The sequence below is a fragment of the Oenanthe melanoleuca genome, chromosome 20 (assembly GCF_029582105.1).
Source record: "Oenanthe melanoleuca isolate GR-GAL-2019-014 chromosome 20, OMel1.0, whole genome shotgun sequence".
Lineage (NCBI taxonomy): Eukaryota > Metazoa > Chordata > Aves > Passeriformes > Muscicapidae > Oenanthe > Oenanthe melanoleuca.
Genome location: NC_079353.1, coordinates 3,700,782 through 3,717,900, shown reverse-complemented (window position 1 = coordinate 3,717,900; position 17,119 = coordinate 3,700,782). Strand labels below are relative to the sequence as shown.

The window sequence follows — 17,119 nt, the reverse complement described above, 5'->3', positions numbered from 1 at the left end:
CATTCTCCATTCTCCTGATTTGCTTTTATTGAGGATAAAGTTTATTCCCTTTTGGAACTGGAAAATAATTAATTTAGTGTTCTGGAAGTTGTGAAAGGAAGAACTGTGGAAGAACTGATCTCCTGTTCAGGTGAGAAGAAAAGCAACAGATCGTGTGAAATAGGCCACACTCAGGCAAGTGAGGAAGGCAGGAGGGATCTTCCAAACCTCAAAAATGACAGCAGGTTAAATAGCAGAGCAGGACAGGAAGGCTTGGACAGCAGAAAAACCTCAAACAGCAGGAATGTTCTGACTGTAAAACTGCTGTGTGACACTTCACAAGTAAAGCTTACTATAAATATTACTGAAATAGCAAAATAAAGGCACTTTTCAGCAATAGAAAAATTTCACTCTCCCTCCCTTTATTTTCCTCTGGATTAGCCTCAGCTGAGCACATGAACACACAAACACACTGTGTGTGAAATTAGGTTGAACCCATTCTGTACTGTGGGAAAAATCCAGTCCGGGTTTTCCAGTTTACCGGCTGACTCCATTCCGTGTTCGGGAAGAAATCCGGACCGGGTTTTCCCTCTTACCCACTGACTCCATTCCGTGCTCCGGGAGAAACCCAAACCAGGTTTTCTTTCTTACCCACTGACTCCATTCCGTGCTCCGGTAGAAGTCCCGCCCGGGATTTCCCGCACGCTGGTCCCGGATGGAATTACCCGGAGATGAAGAAAATTCCCAATTTTTCTGGCTTCCCTCGGCCAGCAGGAGCCGGGATGTGCCGAGCTACCCCCTCCACCCGACACTGCAGTACTGGCATTTTCTCCAAGAAAATTCAGTGGTGCCATCTTGGGAAAAAAATACAACTCGGCAACAAACAGGGCAGTATCTCACTTTTATTGTAGCAAATATACGGTACCTCTGAATGACAAGATCACTTTCCCGTGGAACTACTAGCAAAAATATCCACAAAAAAAAATTCAAATAAATAAGAATACATGAATACCAACATCAAAAGCTGGTCTGAAAATCTTCAGTTAATCAAGTTCAGTTCTTCCAGCGTGGTCTGTTTATTTCTCAGATGAAAAACCACTAATGCAATGGGAGCAACAAAGGCTCAATACCTTTAAAATAAGGCAAAAAACAGTACATTCCAGGCAATTCCATACTGTAGAAATTTAAAATATCAGCTTCAAAAAAGCACATACTGCTGAAAAAAAACTGTCAAAATTCTCTCTGAATTCTAACAAGATCCTTTAAACAGCAAATACAAGGTAAAAGTCACCTGAAAGAACAATGAATGAAGCACAGAAAGGGCAGGAGCAGGGACAGGAGGAGGGCAGAGCTCAGAGCTGGATCACACAGGGCAGTGCAGCCCCATGGAAGCAGCACAAGCTCCCTGCAGCTTCATCCAGCTGAGATCCAGGTGGGAAAATGTTCCTGCCCCCAGCAGGAGATACAAGCAATGGAGAAAAAAGGAACATGGCAAGAGAAAAACAGTATTGCTGTAATTTTTTTCATGTGATGCACAAAAAACACATTAGCATTACTGAGGAGAAGAGTTTATACATATTGGAGTGAAATTCTGTTTCTTTACATCTTCTAACAGGGTCATTTCATTGAAAATAACTGAGTTGTTCAAAGTTTATACTCATGCAACTGAAGCAGAGTTCTGGCTGTTTATTTAAAATACAACCTGAGCATACTTATTCTGCAGGTAATACTGCAGAACACTAAACCTTTACATTCTTTACCAAAAATAAATAAATAAATAAATAAATAAATCCATCTGTTTAAATATCTCACATCACAGTAATCTGTTCTTCAAGAAGCATCACCAGTGCTAGGATTAGATCCACATGATCATATTGCTAAACCTTGTTTAAAAAAAAAAAATTGAATAGCCTTAAAAACATGGTGCTGTGAAGTGTCTTAAATAATTAGTTTTAAACTGAATGTGTTTGATGGAATAAATTTTTCTGCTCTGTTCAGAAGTGCTTCTAAAGACAATACCCAGCAATATAAAATGAAAGAAATATAAACCATAGTCCTCTTCATAAAAGGAGCTCTTTTCATCTGTAGGCCCAGAAAATGGAGAAGTTAAAATGGAAACAGGGTAAAACCCAGCCCTGCTCAGGCCAAGAGCTGTTTGAGGCAAACACAGAATTTCTGTTTCTGTGTGTGAACAAAAACAGGTGTGTCAGAAGTATCAAATCAATGCCAGAAATTAGACTGGTGTGATTATCATGTGAGACAAACTTACTTGCCCAGATCCCACACAAAGGGATGAACAAGTTTTCAGACTTTCAAAGTGGCATCACCACCTCCACCTCCATTAAAACTTTCCTACCTCTGTGACAAAATACTTTCCCAGCACCAAATACCTTTGGTCTGGTCACAGCTGATTTTGAAATGGGGTTTATTTATCCTTAAAGAAGTGATCATGCAAAATGTGTCTGTATCTACATGTCCTCTTTACAACCCAGGAAACTTCAATTTAGAAAATTTAGCATCCAGCAATATTCAATGGTATACAAACATGCTAAATTATTTTCTGCATCTAACAGAATTTTTTGTAAAAAGCTGCTATTCTGATTACTGCCTGGATGCTGCTCACCTCAGGTTTGGTGCTTGTAACAGTGACCTAGAGCAGTGCATTAAAATTCTGATTATTGGCAAAGCAGCTCTCCTATTTTTCACTACTGTTAATGTGAATCAGGAAAACTTAGCTAAGGCAGGCTTGCAGAATTTGGCCAGAGCTTGAAACACGAGCACTGGGTGCAGGAATCTTTAATCTAAAAAAGCTGGACATGGAGCTGGACCAAAAGAAAAGGGTGAAACAGCAACACTGGGATGTGCTGGTCCTCTGCAGGTGCTGGTGTTCAGTGCCATCCTGAGTGCCACCTCTGACACAGCCAACTCCTCTGTCTTTGAGCATCTCAGACTCAGTTTCACTTGAATTGCATAGAGCTGAATGTACATGCAACTGCAATTAAATTAAGTGTAGCTTTACAACTACTGATTCTGGAAATGTAATACTGTCTGTTACATTCATTTCCTTTACCAATTCAAAATTTCACATTTGGTCTCCAGTAGACAAGGAAAAAAAAACACTAAAAATATTTCTTAGACTATTCCTGAGCAATGTTTTTATGTACTGTAAAATACTCTAATTTATTACTACATTTCTTAATATTCTCACTTTTCAAACTACATACAAATTCATGCTTTGAAATTTTACAAAGCTGAAGATCTGGTAGGCACAATGAAAGAAACAGCTAAGCATCTTAAAACCAAGATGAGCTCACCAAAAGAAGTGCAATTTAGCTATATACATAATGTACTCTTTAGTATTTGCTACTTTTTCATTTCCTATCACACTGTGGAGGATCCACTTGCAGAATCTGGTCCATCAGACCTCAGCTCACTTCTCATTAAGACTGGGACTTGTGGCTGAGGAGGAAAATACACTGGCCAGGATTTTAAAGTGAAAGTAAAAAACATTCTTTAGAATTTCGTCTTAAGATCTTGTCCCCAGCTGCTGTGACTGATTTGAAATTTTAACAGATCAAGTGACACTTGAATATTCTCTGAACTGTCCTTTGTATTCTCCTGTATCTCACAGACACAGGAGACAGAAGGCCCAAGGACAGGACCCAATCCTGGTTGTAACAATTTCTTTCTGTAGGATATTTCCCCACCTCTCCTCCCTAAACCTTAAGAAGCCAAGCTAGACTGGACCACAGAATAAATAAGAGTCATCTTAGGTGACTAAAAATAGGTATCTTCTGTATCAAAATATATCTTTATCTGAACTTACAACACCCTTTAAATTCTTCCCATAAGAGTCTAGTTTCTGTGTTTTGAGAGGCTACCAGTTCTGAAAACTAGGCCATACATAAAAGCCTTAGTTTGCATTTCTCAAATATATCCATGTGCAATTTGAAATTTGGCCATTTCCCCTAAATGACAAAAAGCATCAAGGCCTACAAAATGAACTTCCAGGAAAGCTGTCTGTAAACACAGTGAAGATTCCAGGGTATAAAAATACACATTCCATTTTCTTAATCTGTCATTATTGAAGCTGTCTGGTCCCTAAAACTTAGTCTAATAAAGGATTCTTTCTGCATTAAAATATTTCAAAACATTACATCCATTCTTCTTCTCAAAAAAATAATCTCTATTTCATCCAAAAAATCCAATTCATCATATTTGTGAAGAATTAGAGTTGACTTTGCATAGATAACAGGCTCCATTATTTTATAAAAACACCACAATCAAACCTGTCTTACAAAAAGCACATCTGGGCAAGGAGAAGGAGCCTGGACCCTATTCCCTCACACCCAGCAGGGTGAGTACAAGGAACACTCAGACTTCAGCTGGTGCAGCCAGGATGTTCTGTACTTCTCTAAACTTCACACTGTGCTTTTTTTATCTTCACTGAGCGATTACAATTACTTTTGAGGAAAGACCAATGGAAGACACTTGCCTTCAGGGAAAACATTTCCTGCTGGCTTAAGATCAAATCTATAGAAATGAACAGTGCTGACTCAGAACCACGTGCCAGGAACATTTTTCTCAGGATCTTCCTATGAAGAAAGAAAAGATCCTTCTGCACCGGCCAGATGCTTTCTAGCAGTCAAGAAGAATCAACATTCACTAATGAGTTTTCCCTCACTGAAATTTGCGTGGTGCTTGCTTTGTGCCATTTGTTTTTATTTTCCTGTCTGCTGTTGGCTTTTTAGGAGGAACATAATTGCTGGCATTGCCATTTTTCTTTGGATTTGCACAGGTGTATGTTTTTAAGCCTTTGATGGGAGCAGCTGCACCGTGGAGCGCTGGGGATTGCTTAGGGGGTCTGATGTTACCAACACTTTGGATTTTAGAGCTGCTCTCGGTGGGCTGTGGACTGAGAAGCTGCTGCTTTGCAGCTGGTTTCTTTTTCAGTTCACTCCTTACATCAGCAGTTTTCCTCTGAGAAGATGCTGCACATGCCATTCTCTCGGGAAGTTTCAGGTGAGCTGGATGGGAACGCAGCGGGCGAGTCTCCTCAGGGTGCAGCTCTGCCCTGTGACCCCCACAGCTCCTGGGCAGCCTGGTGACACTCTCCTGGGGCCCTGCCTGCCTGCTGGGCACAGGGCTGAGCAAGGCTTTGCCTTTCCCAGGGCTCTTGAGGGCCCGGGCTCGGGGGGCCCTGCCCCTCTCGCTCTGCACCGTCTGCAGCTGCAGCCACTCCAGCTGCAGCAGGCGCTCCATGTACTTCTCCAGGGACCCCGTGGGCTTGGGGTGCAAATCTGTTTTCCCTTCCTCGTGGACAAGGATGGCCAGCTGCTTCAAGTCCCACGAGTTGAAAGGGGGTGGGAGAAAGTCAGGGTAATAATATTCGGATTCTTTGAATCCCATTTCAGGGATGTGTTCCAAACAAACTGGGTCGATTTCTTCAGCTCTGAGGATGAGTTCTGGTGGTGTGCAGGGCGAGGGGGGAATGGGAATCCTTTCTGAGTCAGAGAGGTCACTGGCACTATCATCTTCAGCATCTTCTTTAATAATTTGTACCGATTCAAAATCAAGAAACATTTCACTTACAGATGCTTCTTGCCATTTCGAAGACCCTGGACTGGCTTCAGCAATGTATTCTTCATGATTCTTTCCCAACTGTTCTCTTTTACTGCAATAAAAATGCTGCACTGGGACATCCTTAGCCCTACAGAAGTTTTCTTGTGTGCTGCCCTTTGTGCCAGGGGGGATCCTGTGCAGGAAGGATTCGTTTTGCCTTTTTTCTGGGGAACTCCTGTGCAGGAAGGATTCATTTTGCTTCTTTTCTGGGGGACTCTTGTGCAGGAAGGATTCATTTTGCTTCTTTTCTGGGGGACTCCTGTGCAGGAAGGATTCATTTTGCCTTTTTTCTGGGGAACTCTTGTGCAGGAAGGATTCATTTTGCCTTCTTTCTGGGGGACTCCTCTTTGGTCCTTGTGCACTGTGCAGTGAGCTGCAAACACTCAGGATCCTAAAGGAAAAGGAAGTTCATGTGCTGTGAGAATGGTCAGTGCCTTTGAACAGCAGCTTACAAAGGTTTTGCCACCCTAAGGACAGGGATCTCCATGACTGAAGCTAAAACTGGCACAGAAACTTGGTAATGAGAAAATCAATAACTGCTGGTAGAGATAACATTGCCTCCTACTCATTTTTTGGGTTTTTTAAAATTATTATTATGGTTTTGCTGGAGAACTCACTAAAGCAGGATAGCAAGTTTCCATTGTGATAATTTAAATTTGTTGTTCTCATAAATGCTGAACTCTGAGCCAGTGAAGTCACATGCAAAACACAGCAGCTACAATTTCATCACAAGCATTTCATATACCAGTTTGAAATGGCTACAAATTAAACAGATAATCTTAACATAAAATTACCTTTTTGACTGATTACTGCCATCCAGCTGGTTCCTTCCCTTCTTAAAAACACTTGGCTGGTGACCATCTTGAGTGTCAGGGGAAATCTGAAGGAATATGAAAGTTTGTGATGTTATTAAGAAGCTGACTTAGAGTAGGAACCCTTTTTATGTTAGAAAAGGGGATTATTTACCTTTTCAATGGCACTTGATACATTTTTGCCTAATCTTCCAGGAGGAGATTTCGCATAAGAAATTGGTTTATTTAGTCCTTTGGTGTTTGGATGGCTTTTTCCATTACTGTAACCACAAAGGATTAAACAGAATATCAGATATAAATAGCAGCATAGATGAGTGTCAGAATGGAAGTACAATAAAAGCTTAGAGAGCAACTGAGCTTAAAAAAAGGTTGATTGCAGTTATTCTTAGACTTAAAGTTCATCAGAACTATGCCATGGCCACTTCTTACTTTTTGTACTACAAATACACTGCTGTATTTTTAATATTATTAATGCAAAAGTGAAAAATTCTATCAGATGATACAATAATAGAATGTACCCCTCTGTCAGAAGCTCCTTTGGAGATAATAAATATTACAGACTAGATATTTAACTACTGATTCTTACAGTACCTGGTAGGTGCTCCTATTGCAATTTACCAGAATTAATTGTAAAGTATAATATGAAGCTTACTGCAAGCCACATCTTGCTTGTCTTTCCCATTTGCATATTCTCAACAAAATTTAAAGGATTATTCCTTTGAAGATAAGGAATGGAAGTGAACAGGGAGTATAAGGTCTCTTCTGGTATTAATACAAACTATTTCACAATGAAGGTATAAGAAATGTCCTTATTTCATATTATAATGGGGTTGTTAAAATATTATGAAGAGGAAAAAGCTCATATGAAAGCAAAAGGAATGGCATTACTGGTCTGGGCAGCTCAGAACTAAAACATGCTTTCTTAAATAAACTAGTTACATTTCTGTGTAAGCACACAGAATAAATAAATCAGCACATTCTGTATGAATAAGAACATTGTTTGCTCTACAAACAAGAAATGTTACTGATTTCTAAACAGAAAGCTTTAAATAACATTTCAGAACAAAAATAATCAAATTATGCCCTCCTGTCTAATCTAACATTACTGTAGTTCAGTTAATTTGCCAGGCTGCACGTCTTGTTTTCAGTTTTTATGTCAGTATAGTCAGATTTTGTTTTTAAAACCACATGATTTCACAAATTCAAGAGCTTATAAAAGAATGAAACTAAGTCCTGTGCCTCCAGCATTGCTGCAGTCACCTCTGTGACCTTGTGACCTGCATGATCATCGTGCACAATCATTTCTGTTGCTGGGATGAGGGGGGAGGATGGCAGTGGGAACAGGACAGCCAGGCACTTATGAACTAAACATTCCAGTAACTATAAACAGAGAAATAAATTTCCTTACTTTACCATTCCTTTGTGGTTTTCATTGGTGTGGCTGTGGCTTTGCTTCTGCTGTGTCTCTCTGTGCAGTAATAAGGGATATTCCTGAATGCCTGGTCCCATTATTCCTCTTTCCAAAGGGTATCTGCACCTTTACTGTTACATAATCTTCAAACGGCTCCAGTCTTTTGGCTTTGCAAGACACAGTATATCCAATGCAGACATCCCCACGTCCTGGAGATGCTGGCGACGAACAAAATCCTCCCGATGGGATTCTATTTTTAAAGCAGTAAGATAAACATAATCAGCTACCAAACTGTAGCGGGAAACAGTCCCCTCCCCCAGCACTTCTCAGTGGGAAGCAGAATCGTTCAATTTGCTATTCCCACCCCATGGAAATACCTGAGGATACGGCCGCGATCCCAGAGCTCCCGTGCAGTGTCATGTGCTCATCCCCATCCCCATGCCATACACATCTCCGTCCATCCCCATCCCATCCCCACCGCTCAGCCTGCGCAGCTGCTGGGGCTGGGCGGCACAGCCCAGCGGGGTGGGTGTTCCTGTTCCCAATTTATGGAGAGCAGATGATCAACCCCGCTGCGTGCTGTGCGAGCTGAGTCGTCCTTTTTGTGTCACAAAACACGCTCTTCCGATATGTATGTATCTGCAAATTTAGTACCCAATACTTTTTTTTTTTTTTTTTTTTTTTTTTTTTTTTTTCCCCAAAACAACTGTCTCATCAGCTCCTCCTAAAGATACTCAGAGCAGGATCCATTGCTTTCTTCTACTCCCGAGGAACAGCATTCCCTTCCCAGGGAACTGCACGGTTCCAGGGGCTCACAAAGGTCTGTAAATGTTACAGGTGACAAACAGTTCTCCTGACCCACCTTTACTGCAGTGCTGTTTATTTATTTACAGTCATATTAACTGTATCTATTTACACTGGATCCCGTCCTATCCCTCAAACGCATCCCCGCGGAGCCGAGCCCCGGAGCGCCGCAGTGCCGGACCCGGACCGGGCAGAGCCGGTACGGTGGCAGTGCCCGGTACGGTGGCAGTGCCCGGTACGGTGCCCTCGGCTATGGCAGCAGTGCCCGCGGTGCATGGCAGCAGCGGCAGCAGGCGCAGACCGTGCCCGCAGCGATGGCAGCCGTGCCCGCAGCGCCCGCCGAGCCGGGCCCGCTCCGCTCCCTCCCTCCCCGCAAGGCCGCTCCTTCGCTCAGGGCCGGCCCGCACAGCCCGGCGATCCTCACCCCGGCCCGGTACCTGCCCTCACTCCGCGTCCGTCGCCAGCGGCAGCGCCCCCGAGTGCGGAACGTGGGGCCGGGCCGGGCCGGGATGGGCGGGGCGGGGGAGCGGCCCCGCGCCTGCGCCCGGGCACGGAGCGGAGCGGCCGCGGAGCCGGCCGGGGCTCGGGGCTCGGGGCTCGGGGCTCGGGGCTCGGGGCTCGGGGCTGCTGCCGAGGCCGGGCTGCAGCGGGGACCGCGCCGCCCATGGGCGCTGTGGCGGCCCCGAACGTGGATCCGTCCCCCGCCGGCCACGACACCGAGCCTGGCGCCGCGGCCGCGCCCGACAGCGCTCGCCCGCCTTCCAGCCTGTGCAGCAGCCCCGGCTCCCTCCCGCCCGACAGCCTCCAAGCCTTCCCCGGCCTCGACTCGCCCAGCATCCAGTGTGACAGCCTGGAGTGTGCGCCCTGCTCGTGCTGCTGCGGCCGGCGGAGCGCGGGCTCGGCCGGGGCCAGCGAGGACAGCCTGCAGGGCGCCCTGGCCCGGGGCTCCGAGACACGGTGCTTCGGCGCGCACCGCGCCTCCAGCGACCTCTCCGACAGCCTGGAGTCCTTCATCCAGCACGACAGCCTCCAGTCGCTCTCCAGCCTGGGCGTGAGCTCCTCCAGTATCAGCGGTGATAGCCTGGAATCCCTTTCCAGCCTGAGCCTGGGGGCCACCAGCCAGCACAGCGATCTCGAGTTCGTCGGGCAGTGAGTCCCTCCACAGCGCCTTCCTGCTGGCTCTCTGCCAGCTGCCGTGAGAGCTGCCGGGCTTCTGCCCTTCGTTCCAAGGTGACGTGGTTCCAGGTGATCCTTGCTGCATCCAGTGCAATAACCTCAGTCCTTACTGTGGCTGCCATTCCCAAATTCAGTGCTTCAGAGCGGCAGTGCTCATTGCTATCTGCAGTGTTAACGCTGATTTTTTGTCACCAGTTAAGAATGGAAGTGCGTGGTCTTCAGAGGAATCCCAGCTACCTCTCAGATCTCTATGAGAACATGTTGAAGGCTGAAGGAGCACGAGGGCAGCAGCAGCCCCCAGCCGTCCATACAAGTATCAACAAGACTTTTCGGAGCAGTGCCCCAGCCAAGGAGAGCCCCCAGCCGAATAATCATCCGAGCAGCACCTCCTCCAGCTGTGACCCAGCCCTGCGGCCCATCATCCGCCGCCGAGCGAGGTCCCTGCCCACATCACCCGAGAGGAGGATGAGAGCAGCACTGCAGTGCCAGCAGCCCGGCTGCCAGAGCCGCATGAACCGGGTCAGGTTTGCTGATGCTTTAGGCTTGGAGCTCACTGAAGTGAAAGTCTTCCAGACTGGGGAGGATCCATCTATCCCTTTGCATGTCCTTTCCAGGCTCTCCATAAACTCAGACCTCTGGTACAGCAACTTGAACTTGGAGTTCACTATGCACTGCTTGGTCCCTGACTTCCAGCAGCCTGCAGACTGTCTGGATTTCTCATCCCGACTCCAGGAGCAGCAGGTGTGTCTGGAACGGGTGACCAGCTCAGATCTGGGGCTCAGTGGCACCATCCAGGTTCGGAATGTTGCTTTTGAGAAGCAGGTGTCCGTGCGCTACACCTTCAACCAGTGGGAAAGCATCCATGAGGTGTGTGCTCGCTGGCACTGCAGCATCCCAGACCAAAACGGGCAGGAGCAGGTTGATGTGTTCACTTTCTTTCTTCCCGTGCCTCCTTTCCTCCTTCAGCTGAGCACTCTGGTCCAGTTTGCAGCGAGGTACCAAGTCAATGGCCAGGAGTACTGGGATAACAACAGAGGCAAGAACTACACCCTCCGCTGCCGGACTCACCCCCTGAAGCTGCCGAGGGAGTGTGAGGAGAGCTGGATCCACTTCATCTGAACAAAGGCAGTGGTGCTGAGCAGCGTGGCAGTGGTCTCAGTGGCACTCTGTCCCTTGGAATGGCTCTCTGCTCCTATGGCAACAGGCTTCTTTTTGAAACCTGCCAAACCTGGCCAGTGTCCCAGGGCTGGGAAGCAGCCAGTGACCTGTACAAACTGCTCTAAACCTCTGGGAAAGTTGAAAGGGCTAAAATCTGTAGTGAGATACAATCCTAGAAAGGCCATGTGGGTTTTTTGAGTACATGAGTCATTGCAGAATGGTTCCCAGGAATGCTGTGAGGCTACCAGAGAGCAAAACAACACATTTCTTGTTGCTAGTGATACTCTTGGTTGCATAGAATCCTTTTCTCTTACAATTTTCTACTGGTTGTTTTCTAAGTGCACAGTGTGGCTTTACTGGTTTTGTTTCTAATTTTGTTTATATTACTTCACCAAGTCAGGGTGCTATTCCATTTATGCATAATTTGGACAGACACTGTAGGGAGTACTTGTATTTATATACATATGTTATTAAGGCTGTAACCACATTAAATATTTCCATTAGTATCTGAGTTGGAAATTAAATGCTACTAGGAGCAAAACATACATAAAAATGTGCCATCAGCCCCTCTGTTTCCCTTGGGAAAAAAACAAAAGGTGCCTTTTCTTATCCCTGCAGCAGGAGTGATTGTTACCAAAGTGCGTGTAAGGCAGATCTGCCTGGGGAAATTCTCACCTTTGTCAAGTGATGCCCAAAAAGGTTTTTCTCAAGGTGATGGTCCAGGAATTGTCTTTTCCTGGTGCACCTGCTTTTACTAAGGGAAGCAAGACCAATTTTGAATTTGTGCTGCGAATGCAGTTGAAGCACTGTATGAATGCTCTTGATTTTATCACTGTTGCTGGTAAAATTACTGATCAAGAAATGGATATGATATAAATATATATATAAGGAAAAGAAGTAGTACAAGAACTGGGGTACAGAGGCTTGGAATAGCATTCCAGAACCCTGAATCATAGTTGTTCCCCAGTGTTCCAGAACTACTGCAGAAGTAGCTTTGAGTTCTTTATTTAGCTGCTTGCCATTGTAAAACAGTTGAACTCCCAAGACCGCAGCCTTTGCAACACAAGCAGGAACTTGAAAGCACTTAATTTGGCAAACTGCTACTTACACAGACCCATGAACACAATCCCTTCTGCTGCAGGGAGAGCACGGGAACACTGTAAGACCATCTTGCTGTGCTTCTTGCTCTATTATTTTCATTCTGTGGTTTTAGTGTGGTTTAAGATTTGCAACAGCTTAAATTCTATTAAGTAAAAGTTTGTCCAGAATTGTTCCCATACATAATCATTACTGCATGGAAAGTTTAGCTTTATATGTGTAGCAGAGACTTTCAGAGCTGGCTGCCTGGAGATATTAGAAAAGCTGTGTTTTAGGACTATGAAAATCAGGCTACTTACAGGGCATCTTTGGATTGGTGCTTACTTATTGAAATCACAAGTTGTTGGTAAAATCACAGATGTAAGCAACCAATGGCCAATTATATATTAGTCTGACAAGTCTACTGAGTATTTCTGGAAGTGCAGAAACCCCAAGAAAATTTATTTGTCTGGCAACTTAATGCTGCTTCTTTGTTGTGATACCCATGTAGGAAAGCTGGGCTTTCAGGTGATGAGGCTGCCTCATTCCATTGGTCTTTGGCTTTCTGAGGAAAAAAAGTCAGGAATGAGGACTCTGTGAGCTGCTGAGCACCTTTTGCAGAGTACTCAGGAAGCTCAATCCTATCTGAACATGCACACACATGCATAGAAATACTTGTGCTGAATAAAAGGCACTGTTTTCAAGCATTGTTCCCCCCTCTTTTTCTTGCCCACATTACTGTTGTTCTTCCATCACAAACGCAGCACACCATAAAAACCCCTCTCTTATCAGACACCAGTTCACAGTGGGTGTTGCTGGAGCTCAGAGCAATACTTGCTTTTGTGCCAGAAGGATGTTGCTGTCTCCTGGGACAGACTGTCATGTGCTAGCAAATGTCAGACCTCAGTGTTCCCTTGGCCAGGTCAGATTTTGTAAAGCTGAGGCTGTCAGGAGAAAGGTTCATGCCAGATATAGCACAGTGTGAGAGGGGTGGAGAAATTAATGTCTCAGCAGTCTGAGCTGGCCTTCTATTGTCTTCCTTCCACAACCTCTCACAGTATTGGCACGTGCAAGGTCTTGAATACTAAGTACTGAAGCATGATTCCAAGTTTCCTTTTGCTCTCTGTGCTGGTCTGCACTGCTGGACAAGGGCTGCCAGTTCAGTTCCTGCCAGTGCAGTTCTCTGGCACTGCTGGCTCAGTGGAGCAGTGGAGCTGAGAGCCACCTCCGGGTTAAGCTGCTAAACCTTCACACCAGTACTGGCACCTGTCACAGCAGAGCTGATAATTGCACTTAGGGTTTCTTGCCACACTCAGTAATGAACATCAAATGGCTTGTGGTTGACAAAAGTGGGATTAAGCCATTTAGTGCTAAGATGCACGTGTTGTGAAGGTAAATTTACACCACATTCATATCTTCTCAGGACAACTTGACTGCTTGCACTGTGTTCAAATTGAGCACTTCCCTTATAATGAGGATTTTGTAAAAGGGAATTCTTCACAAGGATTATCACCATATAATGCACTTTTAAAAACATTTATTTATTATTGGCATACAGTAAATGAATGTCTAATAGTCCACAGTTTCAAGGTTCTTCCAAGCATGTTTTTTAAAGAAACATGAAATCCATGTAAATAAAAAGGGGTTGTACCTTACACAGTATATCAATGAAGTACATATGCTGGACAAAAGGTCCAGCAGTTGTAAAATTGCAAAGTGCTTAATTAATTTTAAAAAGCAATAATAAAACTACGGCTATTGTAATACAGAAAATTGAAATAAAAGCTTTTTACAATTTTATGTTGTTTCTGTCAATGGTATTCCTGTTAAGAAAGTTCATGAAGAAACAATGTCAAGTTGTCACTTACAGAGTAACATACTCTGGAAAGTAAGGTGGGTTTGAGTTGCTAAACAATGAAGAACACTTGATAAAGATACAGTGATCAGTGTATGTATCTGCAGAGATGTTCGGGCTGCCACTTCCTACATGGAATCTGTTGTCCTTTCACCTCAGAATCTGTGCCTGCAGCACCTGCAGGATTGAGATCCAGTTTTGGAAAAAGGCTTGCTGCCACTTGATGCTAATACAGCTTCATGGAAGAGAAGAAAGGGGTTTTCCTCAAATTGCACTTTCCAAATCTGTGCTAGACTGTGCTTAATACATTCATTTCTGGGCCTCACAATTGTGTTATAAATTATCTGTTCTATTTATTTTCTTTCAGTTCTCTTTGCTGCAGCCTTTCCTCCCAAACCAGGTTCTTTCCCCTGACAAGTTTCATGAAAATCTACCTGTGCTATGTTAAAAGTGTCCCTATGCAGTGCCTGATTAAAATGCAGCTCCACTGGGGTCAGTCTTGATAGAGTTGAAGATCGGAAGTATTATTATTATTACTATTATTATTATTATTATTATTATTATTATTATTATTATTGTTGTTGTTGCCAGGTTTCTTCTAAAGCAAAATGAAGACATTTAACTAGCAGACATAATTAATAAAGATGTCTATTACCAGTCACTTTTTAATCAGTGCTAATTATTGCAAATCAGTTTAAACACATGGGCATGTCTGTATTAAGTTATTTAAAAATGTAAGGTTATTTAAGAAAATGATAGGTTTTTTCTGCAAACATCCAACTATCAGTTTTGCCGTACAGGTTGTTGGTGTTACTTTTAATATAGGTGGTATTTTCACATTTTGTTTCAAATTCATAGTTTATTTGTATTTATTTTACAAAGAAAAAAGTTAAATTGCTAATTGCAATCATAGTAATATGCATCTACAGTCAGTAACTACAGCACCTAGTGTAGTGTATCATCAGTGCTCAGTTGTGCTTTACAGCTGGTAAAGCTGCAAGTCTAAGTGATTCTTCATTTGGCAATAGGAGTGTAACATTAGTACTGACTTCTTTCCCAGCTTCTCTCCCTGTGATCTCAGATCTGCAAGTATTTCATCTGACACTTGATATTCAAACTGTGGGTATCAACACTTCTGACCCTTCATACACAACAGCAGCTGTGCCAAAGATCGAAAATACATCGGCCAGCACAACATCTTCCATTAACTGTAATGATAAATATTTCTGCTACAGTAGTGAATAAGAGCCCCTGTAAATAGTGCTACCCTACCCCCAAAGAGTTTGGGTTCCATTTTCTCTGGTGTGCCCAAAATGACTGTGGCCAAATAATTTCACTATTGGTTTTGGTCTGTTCAATGCATAACTCAATGAAACTTCTCTCTGACTTCCCTTCTGCTAAACCAAACAAAATAGACTAATTTTACAGAATGAGAAATGAGCTGAAGTAATCTCAGTGTAGATTGCAGGAAGGAAAGTGTGTGATCCACTTCTGGACTGTCTCACTTCTCTTTTACTAAAGAATGAGTAAGGCTGGACAGGCTGAGCCTCTGTGTGGGCTCATGTGACTGCTAAGGGAAAGCATCGACTTCAAACTGCCTTTGATTATTTCTGCTTCATATGGTGAAAGTACAACCCAGGGTTCAGTTTTCATAGAAAACTTCTGATGCTCCAAGTTCCTTATGCAAAGTTTTGTCCTTAGAAGCTTAGAAGCTGTTTTACAAATCTGCTCCAGCACTGCTCACTCCCAGCTCCTCAGAGCAGGTACTGCACTTCTCACACTTGTCATTTTCTTGCATTACAGTGACATCTCGTGGTATTTAAAATAGTTTCTCTGCAGCTGGTTTTTTTTTGTTTGGTTGTTTTTGGGGTTTTTTTTTGTTGTTTTGGTGTTTTTTTGTTTTTTTCTTTGATAGTATTGAGGTTTTATCTTTCTCATTTCAGGGAATAAGCAGTACTACTTTTTTACGATTGCTGCAGGTTTACCTGCTGTGAAAGGTGGCTTTTCTCCTAGATGCACCACTATTGCTGCTTGTTCTAGGTATGAATGGTGACACTTCTCGATATTCTTTTGAGTATGTGATAAATTCTATCATCTGTATTTGTGATATGGCAATAGATACACCAGTACAGGTAAAGCCCCTTTTTGGCACTGTCGGATTCCATTTAAACACATTATCCAGTATTGCTGGGTTCTATTTAAGCACATTACGCAGTGCACTGATGGATGGCCCTAAAGCAATTATCCAGCTACCTCTGCATAACAAAGACCACAGATGTCAGTCGAAGCCCTTTCCCCACAGCAGGTCTGTAACCAAGCGTGTCTTTGCACTTACTCGGGCAGTGAAAGCGTTTCTAAATTAAGCATAGGAAAGGATTACACTGGTTTAGCTAGTCATGCCCGGTAATTTCTGTGTGTGCACGGAAATGAGCTCTAAACAGCGGCTGCAGACAAAGGCAGCGGCGGGGGCCGCGGCTCTGAGGGCGCTCCCGCCGCCCGCGCTGAGGACCCGCAGCGCGCGCCCCCCGCCGCTCGCCATTGGCCCGCGCCCGCGCTGACGGGCGCTGATTGGTCGGCGGGGTTAGCGGGCTCTGATTGACCGGCGGGGCCGGCGGGCGCTGATTGGGCGGCGGGGCTGGAGGGCGGTGAGGGGTGCGGTTGGCGGGCGCTGAGGGGCGGGGCTGGCGGCCGGTGAGGGGCGGGGCCGGCGGGCGCTGATTGGCAAGCGGGGCTGGTGGGCGCTGATTGGCAGGCGGGGCCGGCGGGCGCTGATTGGCAAGCGGGGCCGGCGGGCGCTGATTGGCAAGCGGGGCCGGCGGGCGCTGATTGGCAGGCGGGGCCGGCGGGCGCTGATTGGCAAGCGGGGCCGGTGGGCGCTGATTGGCAGGCGGGGCCGGCGGGCGCTGATTGGCAGGCGGGGCTGGTGGGCGCTGATTGGCAGGCGGGGCCGGCGGGCGCTGATTGGCAGGCGGGGCCGGCGGGCGCTGATTGGCAGGCGGGGCCGGCGGGCGCTGATTGACAGGCGGGGCCGGTGGGCGCTGATTGGCAGGCGGGGCCGGCGGGCGCTGATTGGCAGGCGGGGCCGGCGGGCGCTGATTGGCAGGCGGGGCCGGCGGGCGCTGATTGGCAGGCGGGGCCGGCGGGCGCTGATTGGCAGGCGGGGCCGGCGGGCGCTGATTGGCAGGCGGGGCCGGCGGGCGCTGATTGGCAGGCGGGGCCGGCGGG

At 45.5% G+C, this 17,119-nt stretch overlaps 2 protein-coding genes across 8 annotated transcripts; one reads left to right on the top strand and one right to left on the bottom strand.

The window, feature by feature from the left end:
* Window positions 1–839: 839 nt before the first annotated feature.
* On the bottom strand, window positions 840–9,137 carry FAM217B (family with sequence similarity 217 member B). Of its 6 annotated transcripts, none has more exons than XM_056507654.1 (5): window positions 9,066–9,137; window positions 7,822–8,074; window positions 6,568–6,673; window positions 6,396–6,481; window positions 840–5,992 (listed from the first exon to the last, which is right to left on the bottom strand). In XM_056507654.1, the coding sequence occupies exons 2-5, from the start codon at window positions 7,920–7,922 to the stop codon at window positions 4,660–4,662; spliced, it is 1,626 nt and encodes a 541-aa protein (XP_056363629.1). In that variant the 5' UTR covers window positions 7,923–8,074; window positions 9,066–9,137; the 3' UTR covers window positions 840–4,659. The 6 variants fall into 6 exon arrangements, with proteins under 6 accessions (XP_056363629.1, XP_056363633.1, XP_056363631.1 ...); XM_056507658.1 differs by having other exon boundaries at window positions 7,827–8,074; XM_056507656.1 differs by having other exon boundaries at window positions 9,053–9,116.
* Window positions 9,138–9,775: 638 nt separating this feature from the next.
* Window positions 9,776–11,013, top strand: PPP1R3D (protein phosphatase 1 regulatory subunit 3D). Of its 2 annotated transcripts, none has more exons than XM_056507633.1 (2): window positions 9,776–9,858; window positions 10,000–11,013. In XM_056507633.1, exon 2 carries the CDS (start codon window positions 10,006–10,008, stop codon window positions 10,921–10,923), a length of 918 nt encoding a protein of 305 aa, XP_056363608.1. In that variant the 5' UTR covers window positions 9,776–9,858; window positions 10,000–10,005; the 3' UTR covers window positions 10,924–11,013. The 2 variants fall into 2 exon arrangements, with proteins under 2 accessions (XP_056363608.1, XP_056363607.1); XM_056507632.1 differs by having other exon boundaries at window positions 9,792–9,873.
* The last annotated feature ends 6,106 nt before the right edge of the window (window positions 11,014–17,119 follow it).